Source organism: Phoca vitulina, unplaced genomic scaffold, assembly GCF_004348235.1.
Source record: "Phoca vitulina isolate PV1807 unplaced genomic scaffold, GSC_HSeal_1.0 scaffold41, whole genome shotgun sequence".
Classification (NCBI taxonomy): Eukaryota; Metazoa; Chordata; class Mammalia; order Carnivora; family Phocidae; genus Phoca; species Phoca vitulina.
In genome coordinates this window covers 16,429,784-16,456,416 of record NW_022589744.1, presented here as the reverse complement: position 1 = coordinate 16,456,416, position 26,633 = coordinate 16,429,784, and the positions used below count along the sequence as shown (strand labels likewise).

The following is a 26,633-nucleotide window of genomic DNA, read 5'->3' as shown; positions in this document are numbered from 1 at the left end:
CTTCCCCCTCTTCCTGTCACTTGTTCTGCTGAGCACGTGGCCTGGCCGCAGAGGGGCCGTCCAGAGTGGCCGGGGTGCGGGCGTCCAGAGTAGGGCTGGGCAGCATCTCCGTCCCCTCGCCGTCACTGGTGTTCTGTGCCCAAGCCTGACCAACCGGCCCCGTGCCTCTGGCCTCATGCTGACCTTCTCCTGTGCTTTGGCTCCGACAGATTCCCGGTCGGGTGGCTTCCAGTGGTCTTCAGTCTGTGGTGCACCGATGAGAACTCTCCTTTTTGCTGTGAAGGGCAGACAATGCATGGCTGATCTACTCTGTTACAATGGCTTTACTAGTGACGCGCCCCCCGGTCTAGAACCGAAATGTTAACACCGGGAGCTCTCCAGGCCGCCCAGCCAGCGACGCCCGTGGGGGAAACAAAACACAAACTAAACCGGACAGACTCCAAAGCGCTGCCGTCACAGGGGCCGCACCGCGGGCCCCCCACGTGCACTCGGTTGTCACGGGCTGGGAAGAAGAGCAGAGTGTGAGAGACAGTTGCAGAGAGAACCAGACTCCCGCTCCAGAGCCTTTCGGTTCCCCTCCAGTGGCCGTGCGCCCTGCTCCCTGACGAGCCTACTGTAACCACCGATCTTCTACTTGGTTAAGACAGTTTTGTATCATTTTGCTAAAAATTACTGGCTTAAATCTGTGTAAAGAGATCTGTCTTTTTATTGTTTCTTTCTTGTCCGTTTTTGCGGTCTTAAAACTGATGTTGACTTTAACGAGCCCTGGAACAAAGGCTGGTGTGGAGTTTCTGTGTAGGGCAGAGCTAGTCAGGGAGCAGAGCGCGCGCGGGCGCCCGTCCTCTGCTTTGTGGTCCCTTTGTCGTGTGGTCCGCTGTGGAGAGGGGTTTTCTCACCGGAGGTGCTGTCCCGTGTAGACGTGTGTGTAAGTGATGTGTGTGCGTCTGTGTGTGTGTCGTGTGCCGTGTGTCCTGTGGCCTCATTACGCTGGTTTTGGCTGTCACTGTCCCTTCCCCACCTACGCCAGATCGCCTGCGCGACGCGGTCCTCAGAGCAGTTAGCGGGTGCCGCGCACCGGAGTCCCCCGGACGCGGCGAGAAGGAAGCCAAGCACGGAAGACCTCGGAAGCCAAGGCTTTTTGCATTGGGCGTTGCTGGTCCCCCTGGAGAGGATTTTGAACCAAGAGACATCAGGCCCCTCCTTGGGGTCACGTGTGGTTATTTTGGTGGTGGTGTTGCCTCAGTGTCTTTGGATTTGGGAAATTTTCTGAACCGACTGTAAATGTGAACAGTGTAGATTGGCCCTCGCTATGTGCATGAGTCTGTGTGCTCAGAACCCAGGACGCGGCCGTCTGTGCTGTGCCAGGCTTAACCACAGCGGCCTCGGGCCCCAGGGGATCCACCCTGAAGTGCCAAGAAGCTGGTGACTCAGCTGGTCGTCCAGGAGGTGCAGCGTCACACGCTTCCTTCCACGACCTTCGTTGGGACGTAGCGAACCCCACAGGGGTCAAGAAGCAGGGCGGGGCTGAGTCTTGCAAGAAAGACCCTCGGGGCCACTGGGCCGCGCGGGTGGTTTTCCAGGACGCTCCCTCGTTCTGTAGCACGCAGCGGCACCAGGCGGGGTGGCAACCAGTAGCCGGGAGTCGCCCCCCCCCCGGCCCCCCTGTTGTGGGAAACAAGGTGCAATAATTGGTATCCGTGGGTACGTCCACCTCTCCTCCTGTCACCCTGCTGCAGAGTGCTCTGTTTGGAGACCGGGGCGCTCGCAGCAGGTGAGGGGCCTAGAGGCGTCCATGTCTGTGTTTCTCCCCTTCCTGCCTCCTCGGGCCCCTAGCACGGGAGCGCCGGTCCCAGGACACCCTGACTGGTGCGTGCTGACGGCACAGAGCGTGGCTGTTGGCTGCTTTGGGAAGTCCTGAGCGGGCTACTCTGTGTTTTGGGGTGCAGGGACCTGGCCAAGTGGGGCTGTGTTTCTGGGAGCGCAGTGCGAGCCTGGGCGGGTCGGGGCGAGTTGGGGGCTTTTGTTGTGACCAGGATCCTCTCCAGAGGTGGGCCCCCCCCTGCCGGCGAGGCGTTAGCAGCTGCAGCCGCCGACGGAGGGCCGGAGACGGCTGGGGCAGCCTTCCCTCGCTCCGCGTCTGGGCTTCGACCTGAAATTGCTGGATGCTTGTTTGAGAGGTGGGCCCAGACCCTGGGCCCTCAGCTGTGCAGCCGTCCGTCTGTCCGTCCGTGCGTGCACACTTGCTGCCCTCCCACTACAGGAAATGTAGTTGCCACGTCTGTATCATCCTGTGTATCGGTGGCCAGTCTCTGACTCGGCACATTTGTGTGATCACTGCATTTATGTGCTTAACCACCGTGTAAATAATAAACCCGTGATGACTTTTACCTTTCCTCCCCGCCCTCCACTGCTCTTTATTTCGTAGTCAGAGAGGTGTCGGTGCGTGTAGTTAGCCAGGTGACAAGTGATCTGAGAAGGGGCGTTCGTGTCCTCCCGTGGCCCAGCGGTGCTCTGCGTGTAAGCTGGTCGGCAGCAGGCCACAGGGACAGGCTGCCCCTTCCCGAGGTCCCAGAGCTGACGCCCGTGCAGGCCGTCCACAAGCGCCAGTCCCTTCTCCCCTGGCTTAAGCATCTTCGCGGGGCAGGCGCCTGAGCTCCGTGGGCCTCGGCGCAGCCCGGGAGGAAGTACTATGCCTGCCTTGAGTACTCTGGGGAGCGAGCAGTGCTCCGGCTGCCACGGAGGGGCGTGCGTGGTTCCTGCGAGGCACGGTCAGCCCCAGTCCCCGTGAGGGGCCAGCATACATGCCCTGGGCCTGGGGTTCCGTTGTCGTCTGCCCGTCCTCACCCCCCACTCTAGCTCCGTGGCTCCCGGGTGGGCTCATCCCTTTGTTGTACTCGTGGCCTTGGCTTCCCCTCCTACTTGAGCTGTTGAAGCCCCCAGGAGCCTCAGACCCTCCTGAACAAGAAGGTGTGGGGCCGGCCCTTGGTGCCTGGGGGCGTCCTGGAGGGTGCGGGCCCTGAGTCCCTGCCCTTGGGCTCAGGCCCTCCCCTTCCTGCCACTGGCTGAGCCCAGTGGGTCTGAGGCTCTGGAACAGGGCTGGGCTCTTCCTTGGCCTTCAGCCCTTCTCGCTTAGCTGCCCGCATTGGGAAGGCAACATGTAGTCTCCTTGCTGCTCACCCCAACTGCCAACCCTTGCACCCAGCCAGAGCGCCAGTGACACGAGCCCCAAGCTGCCCTCCCCTGTTCTGCCGGGAGGGGGCTGCAGGCAGGACGGGGACCACGGCACTGCCTTCTGCCCAGAGCCCGCCTGTCCCGCTCTTGGTCCCTCGGTGCTAGGAGACACGCGCTGGCTGCCCCCCACCTTCCTGACGCAGGGCCCAGCCCCAGGGCCAGATGGCGGGCTCTGTGCTCAGGAGTATGTGCTGTCCAGTCCGCCTCCAGCTCCCGCCCCTCCAGGCCTCGCCCCCGCCCAAGAGGGCTGTTTGGATCCCCTTCTGGAACGCCCACACCCTGCTTTTTGTCCTGCTCCTAGCTCCGTCTGGCGGGCCCTCTGGAAGCAGCGCCCTCCCTGCTGCTGCGTGTGTTTGAGGTCCCAGGAGAGTGTCCGCCAGGCTCTGCGTCCTCAAGGCTGTGATTTGGATGCTGGGAAGGGCAGGACAGTCCTTCACGACCCCCACTAGTGGGCTGCTGCAGGTCCTGGGCAGCGGCCTTCCGGAGCATCACTGGCAGATCCCCTGGGCACCCCTAGTTTGGGGCCCACGTGTGTGTAGCAGGTGCCCCCAGGTCCGACCAGGCTAGGGCCAACGGCTCGGGGTGGTCTGGGTGATGTGTGCGTGCCCGCTAGAGGGGCCTCGGCACAGGCGTCCGCATCACTTGGCAGGAGGGTGGGCTTCAAAGGTGCAGGCCGTGAGCCTCCTTGGGCACGGGCATCTGGAGGGTGAGGAACTGCCCCATCCATGCCCCCCGAGCGCTGACTGCTCTCCTGGACTCCTGTGAGGGAGGAGGCCTCAGCCCGTAGTAGCCACAGCTTCCTGAGGACAGCAGGTTCCATTTCTCCTATGTCAGGCCCAGCCGGAAACATCTGGAACCAAACCTAGGCAGACAAGACCGCCTGCTCACCCTTGGGCCTCGAACCCCAGCCTCCAGTCTGGGGCGGAGGTGTTGTTGATAATGTGGTGGGCGGGGGGCCTTGGGTCCACCTAGCATGTCCACCGAGGTGCCAGCTAAGGGACAGACGGACCCGTGTTCCTAAGGCCAAGGGAGGGTGGCAGAACTCTTGCTCACCCTGGAGCACGTGCGTGTGTGCTCACGTGGACCCCAGCCCCCGGGCCAGCTGTGCATCCTGCCTCGATTGGAGCAACGCTGACATGCTGACCGGCTCAGAACGGCTTGATACTAAGTGTCCCCAGAGCAGGACTGGTCCTCATGCTGGGTCAGGCCTTTGGGGACGGGTTCGGAGACCGGCGGGGACGCGCACTTCTGTTGCTCCTGGCTGGCAGCAGGAAAGCTAGGAGGGCGAGGGTCGGGGACAGTGCAGTGTGAGGGCCAGAAGCCAGGTGGAGCTCAGACGGCAGAGAAGGGCCCTGCAAGGGCTATGCCTCGACCCCGCAGCTGCCAGCACCACAGCCCAGGCCCCCAGCAGAGGGTCAGGCAGACCAGGAGGGGCGTCGGGGGCGCCCGGGGCTACGGGCCAGCGCTGGGCGGGGGCCTGGTTCCTCCGCACAGCTTGAGGGCAGGTGGAGGCGGGAGAGCAGCAAGCCCCCTCGGGGGTGACATCTCTGGGAGGGACAAGATGTGAGCTTTCACTTGCTTTTCATTGCAGAGGAGCAGGGACGTGGCATCTCTCCGGCTGCACGCGGCCCGCCAGGGTGCCCGCTGCCGTCCCCAGCGCCCACGACGCACCACCTACTGAGGCGGCCCCAGCGGCCTCTGACCGGGCTCCCAGCCACACAGGCCACCACTGGCCACGAGGGCAGGTGGGTGTGAGGTACTCGGGGCGAGGCCAAGCAGGGCTGGACAAGGAGGACGGGAGCAGATGCCCACCCTGGGCACTGACCGCGTAGGGCCACGATCCGCCAACCAAGGGGAGAATAAATGGAAGGCAGGAAGATCATTTTCTTTAAACACGCACGCAGTGAACTAGAATCACACGTATGTCTCAGCTTAAGTGCACATGCCTTGTAGGGGCTCCCGAGCGGCCACAGCCCTGCAGCATGGCCCCCTTCCCTGCCAGCCACCGGGGCCCTGTGTGGACGCTGAGCCGTCTGGGCTCCAGCAGGGCAGGGTTTAGAACCAGCAGCTTAGAAAGCTGACCCGGCTGACAAGGGCCAGAGCCACTCTGTAAAAACCAGATTGTTGAGAAAAGGAAGTTGGAGTGAACAGACCCCTATCCCACGCAGAAAAACACCCTAGCTCCTTGAAGACATTCCTTCCAAGGTGGCTCCTCCCACACGCAGGTTTATTTCAGACCTTCAGAGGTGAAGGGAGTTTGGTTCCCCAGGCACCCCGCGAGGGGCGGGCTGGGGCGCCGTGGTGGAGACAGGGCAGGATGGGGCGCAGCCAGCCACGCGGGGAGGCCCCCTCCCGAGACGGTGCCGCTCAGCCGGCTCTCCCCAGCCTCGCCCCCTGATGCCCGCCGTATTGTCTCTGAAGCGTGGGTTTCTAGGTCCCTGAGCTCAGCGGTGGGCACCGGGCTGCTCCGGGGTCAGCAGGCTGGTTCCCTGGTGCAGACGGCTCGTAACCTCGCGGCTCGGCTTCACCAGTTTGGAATGACACGGTTCCCAGCCCACCACCTCCCCGGAGAAACACGGACGGCCAAGCTAGTCCTGTTTGTGAAATAAACATGAGCGTTGAAGTCTCTGTCCGGTTCCATCACCCCCGCTGGCCTCCTGGGCTCAGACGCTTGTTTCTGGGGTGTGAACGACCTCCCCGTTTTTCTCGGGCTCTGCTTTCAGGAAGTGCTCCACCTCCCGAGAGTCCACCCTCACGTCCGCGGGGGGCTTGTGGCGCTCCTCTTCCTCCACGGCCGCCTCGGGCCTCTTCCTAATGCAGAAGAAGTTGCCCAGCACCAGCACGAGGGAGGAGGCCAGCACCTCGGCCCCTGCCAGGACAAACACGTACTGGTAGACATGCGTCGCATCCAGGAGCTTGCCTGCAAAAGGTTTACAGCGTCAGCCCGGGCTGAAGGTCTCCCGCACGGTCACTGGCTGCTTGTGCGCCACTGTGCTGTTGGGGACAGCCCGGGGGCACCCTGTCCCAGCCTTCCCGCCCCCCCAGGCAGCACAGACCGGGAGGCTTGGAGGAGGGTTGGAGCCGAGCAGGTGCAGGAGGCAGGCGCCCGGAGGTAACCTGACCACACAGCTTGTCACGGGAGGCCTCTTCACCCACGGCCCCCACGGAACTGCCTAGGCCCCAGGAGGGCCCCAGGACCACGAGGCACAGCCCGGGCGCTCGCGGGGTCCCGTGGGGGGGGCCTACAGAGACAGCTGGAGAGACCTGGGCCAGGCTGCCCGCCTAGCCCACACCCCAGGATTTTCTCAGCCTTCACAGAGAAGAGCAAAGGCCCAGCATAACCGAAGCTGACACCCAGCGCGGCTCTGAGCTGGCCCACGTGCGGGGATGGTAGCGCCCTCAGGATTCACGCCCATGCCAGCCTTTGGCCCAGGAGGTGCGTGTGGCCGGTGTTCACTCCTGACACCTGCTGGTCACCTGGGCAGGGGTCCCTGCAGCTAAGAGCCCTCCCGCGGTGGGTCCCCCACCCCCAAGAAGGCTTGCTCCCTGCTGCGTCCCACCACTCACCTCCCGATGGGGGCCCAATGAGCACGGCGATGGCCTCCAGCAGCAGCACGAGGCCAATGGCACTGGAGAACTTCTGGGTGCCCACAATAGCCATGAGCACCTCGAACTGCAAGGCCCCCACCATGCCGTAAGAGATGCCGAAGAAGATGCAGAAGACCACCAGGCCTCCATAGTCGCTGGCCGTGGACCCCGTGAGGTCAGTGAAGCCATTGAAGAACATGGAGAAGCTGAAGAGGTAGACAGAGTAGGGCCGCACCTTCTTAAGGCCTGTGATGAAGCCGGCGGTGGGCCGGGCAAAGATGTCGACGAAGCCCAGCACGGTGAGCAGGAAGGCAGCCTGGGTGTCGGGCACACCCAGGTCCTTGGCGTAGCTCACCACAAACACGGGGGGCACAAAGAGCCCCAGCACCATGATGGAGGCGGCCACGGCGTAGATGACAAAGCCACGGTCCCTGAAGACACTCAGGTCCAGCAGCCGCCGGGATGGCCGCTGGGGCGCAGTCCCCGAACCCAGCCTGGGCGCCTCCAGGGGCCTCATGAGCGCGGCGCACACGCAGCAGTTGAGCAGGAGGCCCCCCAGGATGAGGAAGCCGCCCCGCCAGCCGTAGTGGTCCTGCAGCAGCTGCCCCAGTGGGGACAGGGCGCACAGGAAGACAGGGCTGCCTGCGGCTGCCAGCCCGTTGGCCATGGGGCGCCTCTTGTTGAAGTAGCGGTTGAGCATGATGAGTGACGGCTGGAAGTTGAGCGCCAAACCCAAGCCTGCGGGAGGGGCAGGCGGGTGAGGCATCATGCCAGCCTGCCCGGCCCCTCGTCCCTGTCCCCCGTTGTCCACCCTGAAGTTCTAGGTGAGGGTCTGCAGGTGTCCATGTGAGGGGACCCAATGTGTGTCCAAAGCCCCTGTCCCCAACTGACATGCGAGGAGAGACCAGTGGGGAGCAGGGGACAGACTGATGCCAGGGCAGCTGCCCGCTCCTGAGAGGCCCTGCTCTGGGTACAGTGCCCCAGTGTCCAGCCACCTGAGCCACTGCACCCGGCCACGGAGGGGCCAGTGTGCCACGGCCTGCCCCGCCCCCGGCCGGGCCCCACTCACCAGTAATGACCCCAGTGGTGAGGTAGAGCTGGATGATGCTTCTGCAGAAGGACGCAGCCACCATGCCCAGGGACGCCAGGAGGCCACCCGCGAGCATGACGGGCCGGCAGCCAAAGCGGTTCACGCACACGCTGCAGAGTGGGCCTGTGGGGGGCGGGGGCACAGGGTTGGGCCCAGTCTCTCCATGCTCACGGAGAGACCTGGCCTGGCGGCTGGGCCAGGGCTGGCCCCGCCCTCCCCTGACGCCCCCCACCCCTGCTCAGCAGACACACCAGGAGCCCAGGGTGCGAGAGTCACACTCAGACGCCTTCCTGAGCAAAGCACGGTTTACAGCGAAATGTCCTGCACGGACTCAGCCTGTGCCCGGTTTGGCCCTGTGGGGAGCCACGGCTTTTGGTCAGGAGCCCCTCCAGAGCTCCCCTGCAGGCACCCGGAACCCGGGCTGCAGACACCGGATGCTCCTGCCGGTCCCCCACTCCAGGCCTTTTTGCTGGCGTGTGAAGCTCTTAACCGGAGCTGCCCTAGGTGAACTCCAGAAGTGACCACCGGGCGTGACAGCCCCGTACCTGTCCCGTACAACATGGCCAGCAGGATGGAGGAGATCCAGGCTGTGTCGCTGTAGCCGATCCCAAACTCACGCATGAGCTCCTTGAAGAAGACGCTGACCGCCTTGGGGAAGGCGTAGGAGAATCCCGTGATGACGAAGCAGCCGAAGAGAACGGCCCAGCCCCAGCCGCCATCAGGGGCCTTGACGCCCGTGGGGCCCTCGTCAACCACGGCACCACCCATGGCCAGGAGGGCGGGTTGTGCGTCCCTGAGGAAGGCAGGCAAGCTGACTCAGTTGTCTGGCCTCGGCCACGGCAGGGCCCTGCCGCCCGGGCTACCAGACAGCCCCGCCTCTGGCCCTCACCTGCCTGGGGCGCAGGGCAGGAGCGTCTGGGCTGACCGGCAGCTGCAGCCTTTCCTCCCGCCCCCGCTCAGGCCTGGCCTGCTCCCACCCAGCTGGCTCTAAAGGGCAGTGGCTTTTTTGGGCTCAGCACGGTCTCAGGTTACCTCCCGAGGAGGACAGACCCCAGCAGGGCCATCGCCCAGCCCAGCCCGTCCTCCCGCCTGACCCCGTGTGGGGGAACAGGCTGCACTTTCCGTCCACCGTGGGCAGGTCCTGTGACAGGGGGCCTGGGGCCCCACCTGGGGTGGTGTCCCTGGGGGCCCAATCTAGCTGTGGCCAGCCGTGCTCTCCCACCCCCAGGGGAGCGGGGCTCCTGATTCTGTCCTCTGTCGCGCTGCCCCCTGAGTGAGAGCCTGAGGGAGCGGGGCGGGCAGGCCGGAGTCGGGGGGCGGACAGTCCTTACCGCAGAGGACGCCCCCGTGCCCTCCAGCGAAGGAGGGACTCCTCCCTCCCAGTTATCCACAGGCTGCAGCTCTTCCAGGAGAGCTGGGCGGGTGGGGGGCGGGGGGGCCTTTGCAGATCAAGGAAGGGGAGACCCCAGGCAGGCAGCAGGGCTGAACGAAGGGATAGGTGGGCAGGGGTGCGGCTTCCACGCAGCCCGCTGGCGCAGACCAGGCTGCTAAGGCGAGGAGGGTGCTGCCTGTGCTCACTGTCGGCCGGGAACCCCCCAGCAGCCCCGGGCCCACTTCCTGCCCAAGCCACAGTTTAGCCCCGTTGAGGCACCATAACTTGGAACGCTGGGACCAGACGTCCAGCTGGAGACCCCAGCCTCCCCTCTTCATTCCTCGCCTCCACCTGATCCCAGAGATGAGCCTGGTGGCTGGTCCCCCCAGCTCACCGGACAGAGGCTGTTTCCAGAAGAGTGCCGCCTCAGCGCAGGCGTGGGGAAGGGAGGGCAGCCCCCGGGGCCTGGGCTTGTTGGGTCCAGCCCGCTCCACTGCCCGCCGCAGCCTGGCCGCTCCCCACTGGCGGTGTGCGAAAGACCAGCTCTGGGGGAAAGAAGTCCCGATGGGGAGCATTTGCCAGTTCTGTGGTGTAAACGCTCCACCTACCCGGATGTCCAGGAACGTCCCAACCAGGAGACTGCACGGCCCCAGTGCCAGCCAGCTGGCTCCACCCCCCGTCCCCTTTCCGACATCATCCTTGACCTTGCCAAGCCCCCTGGGCGGCCCATTTTCTGTGTGCGAGGCTTAGACAGAACCTGGGGCAGGACTTTGGAGTGAGGACAAGGGCCTCAGCGCCCGGCCCCGGGAGTGCAGGGTCACGGGGGGGGGGGGGGGGAGGAGTGCGGAGAGTAACCCCCCCAGCCTCCACCCTGCCCCTGCCCCCAGCATCGCAGCCACAGGTGCTGCGCACCCGACTCTGTTGCCGGGGAGGGGGTCTGTGTGCGGGGTGTCTGGGTGATTCCAGGCAGCAGCTGCTGTCGAAGAGAACCTCCGTTAGGTGACGGGTTCCCAGGAGCCAGCTGGCCGCCAGGCCGACACGGCCCACTGGAGCAGAGAGCGGCCCCGGCCCCCACCCCCGGCCGGGCCAGGCTTCACGGCCACGGGCACCGCGTCTGGGAAACCCAGGAGACAAGCTCTCCTCTCCCTGGGCTCCCAGACCCCATGCCCTTTGGCACCGCCCCCCCACTTCCCACCGGCTCTCCCGAGTGCTCAGAAGGCTCGCGGACCGGAGAGCAAGATGCAGGGTGTTACTGAGGCCAAGGGCTGCGCAGCCCCCGGGGGGCACAGCTGAGAGGTTCACGGGGGCACCCAGACCAAGCAAGCCCCTGGTCCTCCTGCAGACATGCCCACAGCCCCCCCAGGTGGCCCATTTCTGCATCTAAGGCATCCCTGGAACCCGGGACTGGACTCTGCCTGGATAGTCTAGCCTCACCCCCAGGTTCTGTCCTCCAGATCCCTGCATCAGACTGCAGCCATGTGCCCGAGGCTGGGACGGGACAGGGGGGCGAGCGCCATCCCACAGCCAACACACGGGGTGTGGACACCAAGCAGAGGTATCCCTTACCCTCGTTAGCGTCAAGCTTCAAAGGTGGCCGTGGGGGCCCCGAGGGGCTAGTTGTCTTGGGTTGTGGGTTTACAGACGTTTATTGATTTTTTAAAAAATAAAGTAGCCAAAGCAGGAAGTGTGTCTGAAACCAAAAATTAGCAGCTCAGCTCTGTAACCCCAGGGTCACGGAAGAACCCGGGGCCCCCGCTGAGACGTCCTTGGCTGCACCAGCCACAGCCGGCGCCAGAGGAATGGGAGCCCCCAGCCTCTGATGCCCCGTTCTCTGCTCATCTGCTGCTCGCCAGGGCTGGACCCCCCCGCCCAGAGGCTGCCCTGGTCTTAGGAGACAGATGCTGGCCACCTGTGCGACCCGGGGCGTCCTCCAGGCCAGCACCCAGGAGGGTGAGGGGTAGAGAAGTAGGTGCCACGGCCTCGCTCCCACCCACCCTAGAGGCCCCAGAGGCTCTTCAGACACCTTCCTCGCAGCTAACCCCCAGCCTGGGGTGCCAGCCAGGCTAAAACCCTCCCCGTTGCCCACACCAGCCCGTCCTCAGTGAGGTTTCTCAGCAAGGGAGGGGAATGGGTGGGGCCTCTAGGTTTGGAGCAAAAGGGTTTCGCCCAGGAGGGCTTTGCAAAGGGGGGGGGCGGGGGGAGGTAGAAACGGGGCTGGGATTTCCAAGAGCAGAATGGCCTTGTCAGCCCAGCTCGCCCTGGGGGAGGAAGGCCGGCAGAGGCCCAGACTGGCAGATGTTCTCAGGACAGCCCTGCCACCGGCCCTCTAGAGCCAAGATGGGAGGCGTGGCCCCCTCTGGGGGTGTTGGGGGCCCTCACTGCAGTGCAGGGGGAGGTGGTGGCAGCACGTCTGTGGGTACGCACCAGCCAGCTGGCCTTGTGATGACATTCACCCTCTCGGGGAAGCATGCGAACCACGTCCCCAGCCCAGAAATAACCCGCCCTCGGGGCCTCAGAAAGCCGATCTCCCTGGTGGGGTGTGTGTGTGCCCGCTTGTGGGTCAGGTGAGGCTCCGGGAGCTGCCCCCCCACCACTTCCCAAAAAGGTCCCACCGCCCCGGACAGCTGGAGCTGAGCAGAGGCGGGCCCAAGGAGGCATGTGCAGGGGGATCCCTGGGAACGCCCCCTGCAGCGGACCACACATCGGGGGGGCCCTCGTGCTCTCCCAATCAAGGGCTTCTGCTAGCTTCTCCCTCAGCGGTCCACTGGCTGGCTGAACCCCAGCTGGGGTCAGCACTCCAGACCCCAGACCGTGAGCCAGCCTGGCCTGCCAGGCCTGTTCTCCAGCATCACCCCCTCCCCAGTGTCCCCTTTCTCTGCCTACTCTACTCAACCGGGTTTTGAAATGCCCTGCCCGACCCGCTGCATCTCCACCCGGAGGGCTAGTGCGGAACTCACACAAACAACCTGACCCCTCACAGCCCTGGCCTTGGCCAGCCCCACATCTTCTTGGCTTCACCCATTTCCAGAACCCCTCCCGTGGCTTCACTCCAGGCTGTAGACCCACTGCCGTCCCCAGTGCACTCTGGCATGCTCCCCATTAGACCTCTGTGCCAGAGGTCCTCGCACCCACCTTGGATCCCGGGTCTCTGGCCTGTCAGGTTCCAGGGCAGGCCATGTCCCCTAGGTTCAGTGTGGTGACCTCCGACTCTAGAGCCTGTGGCCTATCCCAGGTGCTCTGTAGGTTCCCCTTCTGAGGAGACTGGCCAGTTATCTAAGCAGACTTCCAGTCCTTGGAGACCAGCTCCAGGCGGGCGGGGCATGAAGGGGCAATTGCATTCCTTCCTGGACTCTTCCTGCACCAGGAGGCCTGGGAGACATGCCTGGGCACCAAAGAAACAGCCCCATTGTGGCTAGCACCTGGCTTTGTTTGAGCCCCAAGGTCCCTGGAGCATAAGGGGTGGTGGATGGACATAGGGGTGCCACGCCTTCTGGGGGAGGAAGGGCCCCCCAGGCCCCCTTGCTTCCTTTCCCCACTGCCCCTGTTGCGCAAACAGGTACCAGCCTATCGGATGTCTTTGCCTGCCCAGGGCTCAGAAAGCACCAGTGGTCAGCGGGCTTGTCCCCTTCCCAGGGCCTGTGCAGGACCCCAGATGCCGCCCCCCGCCGGGTGCAGAGCTGGGGCTGGAAGGAGGTGGGCCTTGGGCACTGCCCCAGGCATGATCCAGGCCTGTCAAGCCCAGCCTGGGCCCTCCGCCCCACTTCCACTGACCACGAAGCCCCCCAGGGCATGTCTAGTGCCCTCAGGGCTCTCGGGTGGGCTCACATCTTCTTGCAGAGGCCAGTGGAGCAAAAATGCTGGCTTCATGCGTCAGACTGGACGCTGCACTGGGGCAGCCCCAGGTGACGAGGAGGGGGCCACGGGCCCTGTGGGCGGCCCTGTGGGCAGCTGCGGGCTTGCCGGTCAGGGCACCCTCCTCTGGAAGGCCCAAAGGGGCCAGGGAGCAGGAGGGGCTGGAGCAGGCCCCGGGCAACCCCCTCCAGCCCTGGACCCTGCCCGTCACATGGCCACCTCGTCCCACCCCTCGACTCGCTAAGGCCAAGGCCAGGAAGGGCCCCTCCCACCACCACCCCGGTGGGCCTGGTGGGCTGGCGCGGTAGAGACCGGGAGGGATGTGGGAAGGGAGCAAGCTCCGCCCGCCCCGGCCCAGCGCGCCCGGCTTGGCCGAGGGACGTGGGCGACGTGACCGCGCCAAGGGAGGAGCCGCCACCGTATTGCCTGGAGTAGGCGCTCGCCCCGTCTGTTACCGTATAGGCCCGGCGCGCAGGGCGCTGGGGTCAGGGAGCTCCGGAACGGCCCTGGGCGCTAGTGGACGCCCGCGTCCGCCGAAGGAGATCCTGTGGCCCCTCCCGCGGCCCCCCAGGGCGGGACCGACCTCATTTTCCCTCCGCAGGGGCCCGGCCATGTGGGCGCAGCTCGGGCTGGGAACGTTGACTGAGAACTCGCGTCTGCGGGAAGGCTTCCCCGCACCGCCCATTTCACGGATGGGGCCGGAAGGTGTGTACCTGCCCGGCGGCACTGTGCGGAGTCCCAAGCCTCTCCGCTCCTGGCCCGCCGGCGGTGCCTCCGATGGGCTGGTTGCTCTGTGAGGCAGTCCTCACCCTACTGGACTCCCAACCTCGGAGTGGCACTGGCCCTTCTCCTTTACGCTGGCCAGGTCACTGCCGGGACCCTCCCTGGAGCAAGTAGGGCCTGGCCCAGGGGACCGCACAGGCCCCCGTTTACACACACTCCCTGGCTACTGTCCTGGGGAGCACGAAGCCCCCTCTGCTGCTGCCCCTCCACACTGAGGTTCTAGCTGGAGTCCGGCAGAGCCAGGTTGTCTCCCGAGTACCAGGCCCTGCCCAAGGTCACAGCAAGTCGCTACAGAGCCTGCCCTGGGACCAGGCCTCCCATGGCCCAGCCCGGGCTCAGCGCACACCACACGCCCCCGGGCAGGAGGCTCCACACCTGCCTGAGCACTGCCACCCGTGCCCTCAGAGCCCTTCCGGGGCAAGCCTCCCGCCAGAGGGGCCGCTGCCCAATCACACTGCCCACCCACAGAGTGATGCCTCTGCCCCTCACGCCCAGTGTGCACTTCTGGACGTACAGCTCAGTGCCTCTGGGCTACCCCTCTGTCCCTCACCTAGATGCCAGGCACCCCCAGTGGCCATGACCTGACTGCTTCCCTTCCGCTCACAGCCTGCCGGCCACCGGCCTCATCCAGCATCCAGGAAGGTATATGGTCAACCCACTTTCCACGTAAGTAAACTGAGGCCCCGCCTGGTTTCCCATGGGCCAGGGGCCTGGCGGGGGGAGGAGGGGTTGAGACGAACCAGGGCGTCCAGCCTGATTCAGAGGGAGCCCCCTACCTCTCTGCCCCGGGCCTGGGCTGGGAGCCGTCGCCCGAGGGCGGGTGTGGGACGGCGAGTGTTTGGGCGCGGCGAGAAGCGGGAGGAGGTGAGGGAGACAGAGGCCCGCGGGCCAAGACACCACCAGCGCCACGCCGGGAGCGCACGTGCACCCCGCGCCCTCGGGAGGAAGGAGCCCGGCCAGGCAGCAGCCCCATCAAATACCGCCCGCCGCCCAGCACAGAGCTCTTCACAGCCGCGACCCCGCTCGGCTGCCCCGCGCATCCGCCTCCTGGCCGGGGCCCAGCCCCTGAAGGCGCAGGGGCGCACGGGGCCGGGTCCGAGGGCGCGGCGGGGGCGCGGCTGGCTCCCCGGAACCCCTCGGTGGTGGCCGCCGCGGGGATGGGGCGCCCGAGGCCGGGATGGGGAAGGGGCTGGGGGCGGGAGCGCGGGCTCCGCCGAGGGTCCCGGGCCCGCCCCGCCGAGCATCCGCGCCGCGCCTACCTGCCGCCGCTCGGCCGCCGCGCGCCTCTGTCCGCCTGGCTGCCGGGGGGACTCGGAGCTCCGGCCGCTCGCGCCGCACGTCCCCCGCGCGTCACCGCCGCCTGGCACCGCCCCTGCCCGCCCCGCCCGGACCCCGCGCCGCGCGGGGGGGCGCCCGGAGCTCCCGACGGCGCCCGAGCTCTCGCGGGGCGGAGGGACCCCAACGCCCACCGTCACCCCCACCGCGCGGACCCGGGCCGGGGAGGGAGGTGCGCCTTCTCGCCCCGCCTCTCCCGCGCCCCCCGCGCGCCCGGGCCGGCCCCCAGGTCTCGCCCCCGCCCCGGGGCTGCACCCCGACCCTGTGGGGCTCCCACCTCCCCGCTCAGCTCTGGGGCCCTCAGGCGTCCCTCCCCAGGCCCCCCTGGAATCTCCGCCCCAGCCAAGCCTCGGCTTCCTCCCAGGCTGGGGAGTGGGCCGGGCCCCCCGCGCTGCCGGAGGGATCGTGGACACGCCAGTCAACCTCTCTGAACTTCCGTTTCCCCATGTGGCTCCGCGCCCTGCGAGGCCAGATAAAGGCGGTGCCGCTCCCCTCAGGCGCCCAGAACCCGGCCGCGGTGGGGTGGGCCGCCAGTCCCGGGGCGCTCCCCATCCCCACACCCCGACGCTCGCCCACGGGGGAGGGCGGATCCCAGCTGGCCCCAAGTAAGGTGCTTCAAGCCCCATTTTCTCATGTGTCTCATGGAAAGAGCTGGCTCAAGTTTGAGGATGTGCCAGGGAATGTGGCCGTTGGTGGCAGCCGCCCAGCCGGGACCGCAGGAACACTTTCCACCCAGCCGACTTTGAGATGACGCTCCAAGTCTCCTGGGACTGCAGGAGGCTGAGACATTGGCCACTCTGTGCTCGTGGGGTGGGAGGGCAGAGAGCATCAGTGGAGGGTAAAGGGGTACCCCTCCAGGGTAAAGGGGAGTGGGCAGAGTGACAGTATTGGCCTCCTGGCTGAGTCCACCATCCGACTGCCCCTCCTGAGATGCCAAGTCCACCAGGGCCTTCTGCTTTCTCTTTGGGATGCTGAGAGACCACACCCGACGTGTCCCCTGTGAAAAGAGCCCTGGCACTCACAGAGGCTGGGCTGGGTCTGCCCCTACCCCTGCTTGGGGCCTGACCACCCTCACCCCAAAATGCTAAAGAAATCGCCCCGTAAGAAAAAGGTGAACAGAGCCCAAGTCTCCAGCGCTGGCACAGGGTCGGTCCTAGGGCTTCCGGATGAAGGCCTGGATCCTGGGTATCTGTAGGGGCACTTGGCGGGGGGGGGGGGGAAGCAGATGTCCACAGGGTCTCACAATCCAGCCCAGCCTCAAGAGTACCCCCCCATTTGCCTACACCAGCCGATGTTCAACCCACAGGCTGGAGGTGGGGGTACCCTAGTGTGGGAGGGCATCAGAGGGGGTGGTGAGGCCTCAGGGTGCTTGGGGCAGGGTGCAGCTGCAGAAAGGAATCCCCCCACCTGTGGTGGTACTTCCAGCCTCTGGAGAGTGGAGCACCGTCCTCCCCTGCCTCGGGTTATTTAGACACACACCCTGCCCAGCTCAGGCACCTCTTATCCCTCTTACCACCACCCAGATGCCTCCCATCTTCACGGAACTTGGGGGCTATTGCACCCCACCCTGAAGACTGAAGATCCCTCTTGGGTAGGAGCTGTACAGCCCTCAGCCCCTGACCCCCAACCCCTGCCCCCACCCCAAGACCGAAGAGCACAGAGTGGCCAACAAGGAAAGGCAGGCGGGGATGGCTGGGGTCTTCCTGCTCTCGCCCAGTCTACCTAAGCCTACAGCTCGGTCTTCTCTGAGCTCCAAGACCTGGGAGGACCCCACACCTCCCCCAGTGATTGGAGGGAGTGCCTGGGATTCAGCCCTTGCGGCCCTAGGAGGGAAGGGGCCTCGCAGATCCAGCTAGGAGAGCTGGGGGCGGTCAGCCAGGGACACCTGGTTCTACAGGAGCCCTGAGGAGGGAGAGGACAGTCCCCCAGACTCAGAGCCCCTCAGGCATGGTCTCTTGTGGGTGTGTGTCCTGGGGCCAGCCTGCCTGTCCACCCAGAGCTGAGGCAGAGGGCAGGCTGGTCCGACACCCGCTTTGCAGCCTCCTCCCCTGCCCCAGTAGAGCATTCCAGGGCAGGGGGCTGTGACTGGGGGTGGGGTGGAAGACCAGAATGGGGGCTGGCAGAGTGATGACTGCTGGTGTGTGGGCAGATGGTTCTTCGTGGGAAGCCAAGTGGCTGACAACCAGAGGAAGACTCCCCAGGGCTTCATCCGGACCAGCCCTGCAGGGGAGGGCCAGGAGCCTCTGAGACCGGAAACCCTTGGCCTCACCTCTGAGGAGTCTGCCGGTCCCTTAACAGAGGTGCCCAGCACTGGGAGGGGCTCGGGTGGCCAGGCTCCATCCTGCACACAGCCCCACGCGGCACCTTCAGGTTTGGGCTGAGCCCCCTACCCTGAGCTTCCCCTAGACCCTTCATTCCGCTCAAATGGTGCCCTGGGCATTGCAGATAGGGGCGGCTGCAATTCTCCAGGAGGGGCAGAGAAGGCCCAGGGCACCCACCCCAGACCCAGCCCCGATGCCCGTTCCCCGACAGCGGCCCTGGGCCAGCCCCACAGCCCAGGCTGCCCTTTTCTGAACGGAAGGGAGCGGAGGACCTAGGGAGGTGTAGCCATCCTGGCGAGGGAGTGGCTTCACAGGATGGCCCTGTCCTGGGTGAGGGGCACTCCCCGATGACCTGACCTGGCCCTGGCCCTGCCTTCCCACACGGTCAGCCACACCCCTCCTCTCTGTCTCCTGGACTCCCAATTCCTTGAATGGTTGCAAGTCACAGCTTCGGATCCTGTCAGGCCCCGCAGGGTGCTCCGAGGGGCCTCCAGCGCTGTCCCCAGCACCCCGCCCAGCCAGCTGCAGCCCCCGGGGGATACACTCTGCCTTTCTCAAGAGCTACTGTGTCTGGAGATGGACTCGGAGGAGGGCTGTCTGCTCAGCCCCTCGTCTGCGGCTCGTCCCTTCTCCATCTTCCCTGTGCATCCAGACAGAGGTGCCAGGCTCTGCCAGGCTCTGCTTCTCTCTCCAGAAATGACCCTGGACACCTGGAGAGACTTTGAGGGCAGTGGCCACAGGGAGGAGGGTGGAGGACGGGCTTCCTGCTCCTACCTGGGGCCAGACCTAGGGCTCCAGGTTGCTGATGGAGCCATGCAGATCCCCCATTCTCGAGTCCTGGGACCTCACCACTGGACTCCAGGCCATGCCACCAACCGGATGGACAGGACCAGGGCCAGGACCGGCCAGGGCAGGTGAAGAAGGCCAGACCACGGCCCCTGCCCTCCTTAGGGAGCTGGTGCTCACTCCCTGCCACACCTTCACCCACTCCAGGGTGGAGAGGCCACCTTAGCAGATGAAGCCAGTAGCGGCAGAGGACCCTCACCCAGCCAGGGCAGCTGGCCCAAGGCCAGGGGTTTCTTTTTTCTTTTTTTTTTTTTTAAAGATTTTTATTTATTTAACAGAGAGAACACAAGTAGGCAGAGCGGCAGACAGAGGGAGAGGGAGAAGCAGGCTCTCCGCTGAGCAGGGAGCCCCATGTGGGACTCGATCCCAGGACCCTGAGATCATGACCTGAGCCGAAGGCAGACACTTAACCATCTGAGCCCCCCAGGGGCACCTAGGCCAGAGGTTTCTAACCACTTTCCTCCCACCCCCTCCCTCTCCCCAGGGCCTTTACCTGGGATCTGTTCAGGCTCCCAGAAAAATAAACACATTAGCCGCTTGGCCGGCCCGAGCTGTGAACAGAGGCAGAAATAGGCTGCAGAGGCCAGACCCCAGCCCAGCCTGGCATGACTCACCTGCAGTCCCCACCCAGGGCAGGTGTTGGGCATGGTGGCTGGGTGGTGTCTGTTGGGGGGTGGGGCTGGGGACATCTGGACTGGGCGTATCTGGGGGAGGGTGGGGGTTTCTGGGGAGTTGCGGGTGTCCGGAGGGACATTGGAGGTATCTGGGGTTTGGGGTGTCTGGGGGGTTGGGGTACCTGGGGAAGGTTGGGGGTTTCTATGGATGGGGGTGTCTGTGGGTAGGAATCTCTGCGGGTTGGGGGTGTCCGTGGGTGGGGCTGTCTATGGATTGGGAGTGTCTGTAGGTGGAGGTGTCTGGGGCTGGGGGTGTCTGGGGTGGGGGTTGGCACGGCCCAGCACATTCACAACCCGAGCTCAGTGGGATAGCTGGGCAGATGTGCCCGAGAGCCTGAAACAGTTGGGAAAGGAAGCGGCAGAAAGCAAAGCCAAGTGCAGCCTGGCTGGACTCAACCCTGAGACCTCTCCGGACCCCTCTCCGGTGTGGGAAGTGGGGGCGGTGAAGCCCGCCCGACGGCTCTTGGACGACAAAGGTCACGCCCTCCCTCCTGCCCCCGCCCCCGCCCCCCAGCTCAGCCTTTTGGCCTGGAGGCTGGACAGGGAGCAGCCCCAAGCGTTTGGGCTCTCCCTGCCCCCACCTGCCGCCCCTCAGGCCCTGGTCTTGCCCCTCGTATGCTTTTCCTCCCCCTTGCTCCACTACTCCTGCCCTCCACCCCATGGATGGCCACAGGGGCTCTGCTACTCTGTCCTTCCCAAGCTGTGGGGCCCTGGGGGTGGGACTGGGGCAGGTTTGGGAGGGGTATGAATTAGGATTACTAGGATTGGGATTGTTACTTGCTTCCCACTGGTGGGAGCCTCTGGCCTCCCTCCTCCCCACAGGGTCCTCCTGGACCTGGGCCCTCCAGGTCCCACCTGCCTTGGTCCCCGTGGTCCCTGTGGTTGCCGTGGTCCCAGCACCAGTAGACAACGCCTCTGCTGCCTGAGGTCCTGCCCTTCCTCCCGGTCCCCCAGGCTCAGAAGCAGTGGCTGTGGAGCGTGACCGGTGCTCTTCTCCCTCGCCTGCCACTGTTTGCCCCGCTCCCTGGCTGACGGAGCTGTTGCGAAGGAGCAGTGGGACATCCAGGCAGGGACCTCAGACACCACGCGTGAAGGGCTGGGGGTGGGGGCCCCTCCTGTGGCCCGGCCGGCCCTGCGCATCCTCAGCTGCCCGGGAGACTGGGAGTCCCAGCAGAAACTGGGGGCCCCAGGACCTCGGCTGGCAGTGGCCTGAGGGTGGCCACCCATGCCTACAACCGTACCTGCCCTTCAGGTAAGGCGCGGCACCCGTCCCCGGCCAGAGACAGCTCAGAAAGTGGCTGAGCCTGACACTGCACAGAACCTCACTTTGTTAGGGTACCTTGCCCAGGGGGCTCCTGGCAAATTCATGCTACTCCTGTCAGGCCCCCAGACCTAACCCCCAAATGCAGTGGCCACTTCTCCGGCCCCAGCCTGCAGGGGTCCTCTGCCTGGCTCTCCCCCTGCAGCTCCGAGGGCTCTCCCAGGCCTCCTGACCCCTCTCCTCCTCTGTCCGTGCCATCTGGGGTGTGACCTCATCCACTCTCAGGGCTCTCAAGACCATCCTTGTGCTGGCGACCCCGAGACACACTGGAGCTCAGGCTTCCCAGGACCCCACACCTCTTGGCCCCAGCAGAACTCCCTCTGTGACCCTGCTCAACCCCTCTGAAGCCTTCCGCACGTCAGGCTACCCTCTGGTTTCCTCTCCTTTGCTCCAACATACAGACCCAGGCAAATCCTGGGCTCCTGTTGCCCGGGGCCATGGCCCCCCAAAGCTGGGAGAGCCTCTGCCTACCCTGGTGCCTGGAACGGTGCCTGGAACAGAGCAGGTGCTCCGTGAATGTAGGTGAGGGAGGGATGCTTGGGAGATGGAGCCCCCACACGCCAGGGGAGCCACCAGCCCTGTCCCTCCCTGGTCTAGTCTCCTCTCTGCCCACGCAGTGCCAGAGGGAACCTCCCAAACCACCCCTGTGGTCCAGCGCCCTGGCTGGGCCTCTGCCTCTCTTCCTTGGCCATCGCTCAGGTCCAATCTGCTCCGGTGGGCTGCCTGGTGGCCCAGCTGATGGAGCTCCGCCCACACACTCTGCACCTGACCTTGTACTCAGCTGGGCTCTGCGTCCCTGCTGAGGTGTGGCACAGGGGCGGGCCCACCTTCTTCCTTGATTTTGCTCTCCAAGGATCAAGCTCGGCTTACGTGGGCTGCCCCCTCCATTACAGCCCCCTCAAGTCCCCCTCCTCTCAGTGTGGGGCATTCCAGGCCCAGGGGACAGAGGTAGAGACCTGGGCCCTGCCTGGCACATGGAGATACCGTGAAGGGTGATACCAGGTGAAAGATGGGCGTCTCAGCCTTCTGCAGGCCAGAGTGGCGGGCAGGAGGGTGGCAGCCAGGCCTTGGCTGGGGGCTGAGCCAGTGGGGCTGGGCTGCGTGCCAAGAGTGAGCGTTCCTCCAGCCCACGGGGAGGGGAAGGCCTTGCCCCACCTTCCTGCTCCGACCGCAGTCCCCCCTCCCTGGTGACTCAGCACTGAGAGCTCGGCAGAACCACCTGGGGGGCTGGGGAGGGGAGGTGGGATGCGGTCGGGGGACTCCGACAGCTGAGCCCAGTCCTGTGCCTCACGCAGGGACGCCAGCCCTCAGGTGGGTTTCCACTGGGCGTGCGGGGGCCGGGTCCTGTCCTAGCTGTGTGTGGGCCACGAGAGCCCCTTGGCTTCCCTCACCTCCAAGCCCAGAGAGGTGAACCTCATAGTCTCCGGGATCCACGGTGTGAACCTGCCAGTCCCACGGGGTCCCCCAGCCTCTGGGCACCACCTCATAGGCTACAAAGGAAGGTGGACGCCCACTCCCTGGTCAAGACAGCCCTGGGGCCGGGCCTGGCGGGGCACACCCCTCTTGGTGCCCTCCTGTTGGGCAGCGTGCCCCTCTCACACCAGCCCTGGGGGGACGTCCGACAGCTCTGTATGTGCCTCTGGGCTTTGACCTCTGGTCCCTTTGTCCCTCCAGGAGCACTGCCCTGCCCCCGGGAGTCCCCCCAGCCTGCTGCCCGGTTCAGGTTCTTGGAGGCAGGGACCACATAGCTGGCTGTCCAGGGCCTGGCACACACTGGGGATTGAAGGACATCTCCCACCAGTCCCCCGTCTAGGTACCCTTTTCCCCAGGATCCCACCAGGGGGTCACCCACCCCTTCCGGAGGCATCCTTCCAAGAGGCTCCTGCAGTGGGTGGCAGCCCAGCGTTCCCTGCCCCCAGGGCCTACACGCAAATGGGGAAGTTGCTGTGGACCCAACACGGGTGGGGGGTACAGGGCAGGGTATTTCCTAATCCCGGAGGGAAGTGGCTTGCTCAACGCCATGCAGCTTTGTGCCCACATCAGCCCCACCCCCGATTGCTGTGTGTGTGGGGGACCCCATGGGAGGCCTACAAGGGGCATCCCACAGCGAGGTCAGCTCTGGGGCCAATGTTGGAGGAAGGAGCTGGAGTCCCGGGCCGTCAGGACGGGACCTCCTTGGGCAGCCCCCTGGTGCTCCCTCCATCTCCCTGGGGTACTGTCCTGGGAGGAAGCGTAGCATCCAGGCCAGGCTGCCCACCCAGGGGCCACTCTGGCCACCAAGTCAAGCTGTATTACAGGATCCTGGAGCCACAGCCCAAACCCAGCCCTCTGAGCCTCGGCCCTTCCTGGCTTATGCCACCTGACAGCAGAGTCAGCCCGCCACCCAGTGTTGAGATCCGCTCTGGGCTTTGGCACTGGGCGTACAACAGAAGCAGGACAGCCCCTCTGGCCTCAGTCTCCTCATCTGTAAAGTGGGGAGAGATCCGGAACCACCCGAAGGGTGGCCATCCCCTATGATGCGCCAGGAGGCACGGCCCTCTCACTGGCCCTCCAGGCCTCCTCCAGTGTTGTTACTACCCCAGAACAATTACTGAGCTCCAGCTGCCCTGGGAGCAGCGCGGTCCAGTCTTGGCTGTGCTAGTTGCCATTGGGCTGGGCAGGGTCCCTCAACCTCCACGGCTCTGTTTCCACTTCTGTGACGAGGTGACCACAAGGTGCCTGGGGGACCTGGCCCTGGGGGGCTGCTGGCCAGCGCAGCCCAGGGGAACAGTCTGTAGCGGGCTGACGGTGGCCCCGAAGAGACAGGTTCCGGTCCTAACCGCCAGCTCTTCGGGATGCGACCTTACTTGGAAATAGGGTCTTTGTGGATGTAACCAGTTCATGAGCTCACTCGGGAGCAGGGTCCTAATCCAACATGACTGGCGTCCTTATAAAAAGCACAGCACGTGGAGACACAGGGAGAAGGCCAGGTGCCGACGGAGGCAGACACGGGAGCGACGTGGCCCCAGACCGAGGGACACGGAGGAGTGCGGGTCCACGCTAGAAGCTGGAAGAGGCAGGAAGGGTTCTAGCCAGGGCCTTCAGCAGGAGCAAAGCCCTGCAGCCACCTTGAGTTTGGACTTGTAGCCTCCAAAACTGTTATCTTAAGCACCCCAGTTTGTGGTCATTTGTCCCCACAGCTCCAGGACACCCGGTCAGTGGTCAGCAACAGGGATTGTGGCAGGCTGGACGAAGCTCACAAGCCCTACAACCATAGGGTGAGCGGAGGGCATTCTGAGTGGGGGAGGGGAGGGTGTGAGTCTGGTCTCCCAGGAAGACTGGGAGAATGTGGGGTCTGGCCTGATGGGTGGGGAGACCAGGGGGAGAGAGGTGGGGAGCAGTCAGTGATCAGAGATGCAGGCAGGGAGGCTGTGGAGGGGGCCAGGCTACTTGGGTCACTGAGTGTGGATGCTGGCCCCAGCGGGGGTCGCCGTGTGTCAGTGCCATCTTTGGTGGGCCCAGGAGGCTGGAGCCCCTGGAGGACGGGGGAGGGCGGGCTCTGGCTAGGTGGTCACTAAATGCTGGTTAGATCAGTGAGGGATGAGGCAGTGGGGGCCTGAGGCGGGTGTGGGCACTGCTGAGAGGGGCACTGGCCAGATGGGGGCAGAGACTTTGGAAGGGCTCTGCAGGCCTGACTCTGGTGGCCAGGATGTCCCTTCATCTGCCCACAGACATGTACTTGGCTACTGGGCATGGGGTGTGGATAAGGAGCCCTGGGAAGCTGACTGGCAGACCTCGGAGGGGCCGTGGGGGTTGGCCACGTGAGGAGGCTCCCAGTAGGGCCCACTCTGGCTCCCACCATCTTGTTGGCTGTGTGACATGCAAGGGGAGGTGAGTACGGCACCTCTCTGGGCCTGGTACCCCAGAAACCTTACTGGGATTCTGGTGAGAGGGTCAGAAGTTCTGGGGTTGTTGGGATCCTGAAGGGGCATGGAAGGTGTGTGTCTCCCCAAAGGGCGGTAGGAGCTGGCCCTTCCCATGAGAAGTAAGGCCGTGCTGTGCCTTGGGGTTATCATAGGTTCAGGGGTGGGGTTGGGCTTAGTGTTGGGGTTACTGTAGAGTCAGGGTTGGGGGCCTAGGATGGCGAGGAACGGAGCTCATTGTTAGGATTTGTTCTCCTTCAAACAGGCAGGTCCTGTAGGCACCTTTGTTTACCCAGACACACCTGGGGCCCCTTCAGGGGCCCTTTCTGACCCTCCAAGCAACAGGGAAGGGAGCATGTTCTCCCATTGTGTGGAGAAGCAAACGGAGTTCTGGAAAGATATAAGACAGGAGTGGACTAGGATTTGAACCCTGGCTCTCTGACAGCAGGTTACCCAGGTCTGGAGGCAAGGGGGCCCAGGACCTGCAGAATGCAGGTTCAAGGTTATGGGGACCCACTACAGCTCCTCCAGGCCAGCACAGCTATTTTCACTTGGTTTCCGTGCAAGATGTGAAATCTCCCATTTTTCATGAGGCTTGAATTATTGACCTGCTTGATATTTAATAACTCCTGGACCCCCCTCCAGGAGCTGCCTCCTGAGCAGAGCCTTTCTAACCATTAGCTGGATTGGGACGTCTGTCCATCACTGGCAGGACTCGCTTGGGGATCGGCCTGGGGCAGCCAGCAAGCCATCCGGGTGGAGAAAACACAGACAGACAGGAGGGGTGGGACGGAGGGCGGACAGGTGACTGTGTCCCCTGGGCTTGGAGCCCCACCCAGCCTCGGGCCAGGTGCGCTGAGCATGCGTTTCACCTCGGCTTACTGGGCCCATCGGGTCCTCTTCAGGCCTGTGGACCCTCAGAGGCTGGCGAGAGCTGTCCCTAAAGCAAGCTGCAGGGGCCTTGGCAGAAAAGTCTGCCGTGGCCTCGGTGAGCGAGGCAGGCTGCCTACAAAGGTGATTTCGTTTTGTTTTGAACTTACAATGGAACAGAAAAACAAAAGCGCACAGGTTAGGAGTACACACAGACTGATGAATTCTCACACAAAACACACCGTGCAACAGCGCCCAAAAGGCCAGCCCCACCCGGCCGGACTGCCCCCGCTTCTCTGCTCTAGTGGGGTCCCCCCGCCGCGTGCCGTCCTCAAGGCTGCGTCTTTCACGGCCCATGCGTGATGCCGGGGGCGCGGGGGTCTAGCCGTCCGCGGGCAGCTCCGGGCGCCCCCAAGGACCCCCGCCCGGGGCAGCTCCGGGCCCCCCCCACGTGCATGCCCAGGCCCCCTCCCACGCCCTCCTCGAGCAGCCCCGACCCCTCCCCCTGCTAAGTAGCGTCCGGCCCCCGCCTGCGCAGCCCCCAGCCCCGGCCCGTCGGGGCAGCCAACAGCTTCGCGGCTGCGTGCTGGGTGCGCTCGGGGACCGGCGTCCTGGCGCCCCTGGGCCCAAGTGGGAGCCTCGGCCTCCTCCGCTCCAGCCCGCCACGATCCCCGCCCTCCCTCCGCACTCCGCGGACCCTCTCCCGGCGTCGGGTGGGCGCGGGGGACCCTCCCTCCCCCTCTTGGCGCCTGCGCGTGAGGCGGGTGAGAGGAGTCCGGAACCGTGCGCGGGGGCTCGCGTTTCCGGCCGGTGGCACCACAGCGCTGCACCGAGCGCGCCCGGACCGCGGCTGCCGGACTCGGGTCACTATGGCAACGCGGCGGGACCGGAGGCTGCTCCCGGCGGGCGTGCGCGGTGAGCCGCGGGCGGCGCGGGAGGCTCGCGTGGGGCGGGGGGTGCCCTCACGGCCGCTTCTCGGGCCTCCGGAAACGGGTTCGTGTGTTTCCTTGGGGGTCCGGGCAGCCCCGGGCTGGCGGCGCCGTGCTCCGGGCCGGGGCCGGACGGGTCGGGTGTCCCCCCGCCTTCTCCCCCTCCCCCAGGTGCGGGCACCCCGCGCACACCCTCTTCGTGCCGGTGGCCCCGCAGGTGGCCAGTCCCGCCGGCAGTGAGGACCGGTTCAAAGCGCGCGGTCCGGTCCAGGGGTTTGTTGTGTTTCAGTTACCTGAGACTTGCCCAGAAGTTGGAAAAGCAGTGCAAAGATTTCCCTGCCCCTTCGGGGTGCCGGGCTGCGTTGACGTGTTCTGCTGCCACGGGTCATTTAGCAAACTGAGGAATTGAGCGCTAGGACAAAACCGGGGTTCATGCCCGCGCCCCAGTTCCCTGCAGGTCCGCTGTAGGGCCTGCGTGGTCCCCCACTCTTCTTTCATCTGGACTTTTAGGAATTAGCT

General features: G+C 65.1%; 3 protein-coding genes across 9 annotated transcripts in view; 2 read left to right on the top strand and 1 right to left on the bottom strand.

The window, feature by feature from the left end:
* The window catches only part of CSNK1D (casein kinase 1 delta), a 33,127-nt gene extending 28,198 nt beyond the window's left edge, over positions 1 to 4,929 (top strand). For 2 of the 3 annotated variants that reach the window (XM_032429435.1, XM_032429436.1), the window contains one exon: positions 210 to 771. In XM_032429435.1, coding sequence (XP_032285326.1) covers positions 210 to 260 — 51 coding nt within the window. In that variant the 3' untranslated portion in view covers positions 261 to 771. Of the gene's footprint in view, positions 1 to 209; positions 772 to 4,822 lie in introns of those variants that run through there. The other variant, XM_032429434.1, reaches the window with a different exon arrangement.
* Positions 4,930 to 5,315: 386 nt separating this feature from the next.
* On the bottom strand, positions 5,316 to 15,251 carry SLC16A3 (solute carrier family 16 member 3). Of its 5 annotated transcripts, none has more exons than XM_032429429.1 (6): positions 15,176 to 15,251; positions 9,676 to 9,826; positions 8,455 to 8,702; positions 7,889 to 8,032; positions 6,799 to 7,557; positions 5,316 to 6,151 (listed from the first exon to the last, which is right to left on the bottom strand). In XM_032429429.1, the coding sequence occupies exons 3-6, from the start codon at positions 8,675 to 8,677 to the stop codon at positions 5,895 to 5,897; spliced, it is 1,383 nt and encodes a 460-aa protein (XP_032285320.1). In that variant the 5' UTR covers positions 8,678 to 8,702; positions 9,676 to 9,826; positions 15,176 to 15,251; the 3' UTR covers positions 5,316 to 5,894. The 5 variants fall into 5 exon arrangements, with proteins under 5 accessions (XP_032285320.1, XP_032285319.1, XP_032285323.1 ...); XM_032429428.1 differs by lacking the exon at positions 15,176 to 15,251 and adding an exon at positions 12,414 to 13,419; XM_032429432.1 differs by lacking the exon at positions 9,676 to 9,826 and having other exon boundaries at positions 15,176 to 15,227.
* A 10,777-nt stretch (positions 15,252 to 26,028) lies between these two features.
* Positions 26,029 to 26,633, top strand: part of CCDC57 (coiled-coil domain containing 57) — a 99,913-nt gene continuing 99,308 nt past the window's right edge. The window contains exon 1 of the mRNA XM_032429573.1: positions 26,029 to 26,100. The gene's annotated coding sequence lies outside the window, so the exon portion shown is untranslated. The remainder of the gene's footprint in view (positions 26,101 to 26,633) is intronic.

Excerpts from the sequence above, each read along its gene's own strand:
- SLC16A3 (XM_032429429.1), bottom strand. The coding sequence starts at position 8,677 with ATGGGTGGTGCCGTGGTTGACGAGGGCCCCACGGGCGTCAAGGCCCCT. Across the intron at positions 7,558-7,888 it reads CACCACTGGGGTCATTACTG|GCTTGGGTTTGGCGCTCAAC; the intron begins GTGAGTGGGGCC and ends CCCCTCCCGCAG. Across the intron at positions 6,152-6,798 it reads CATTGGGCCCCCATCGGGAG|GCAAGCTCCTGGATGCGACG; the intron begins GTGAGTGGTGGG and ends AACCTTTTGCAG.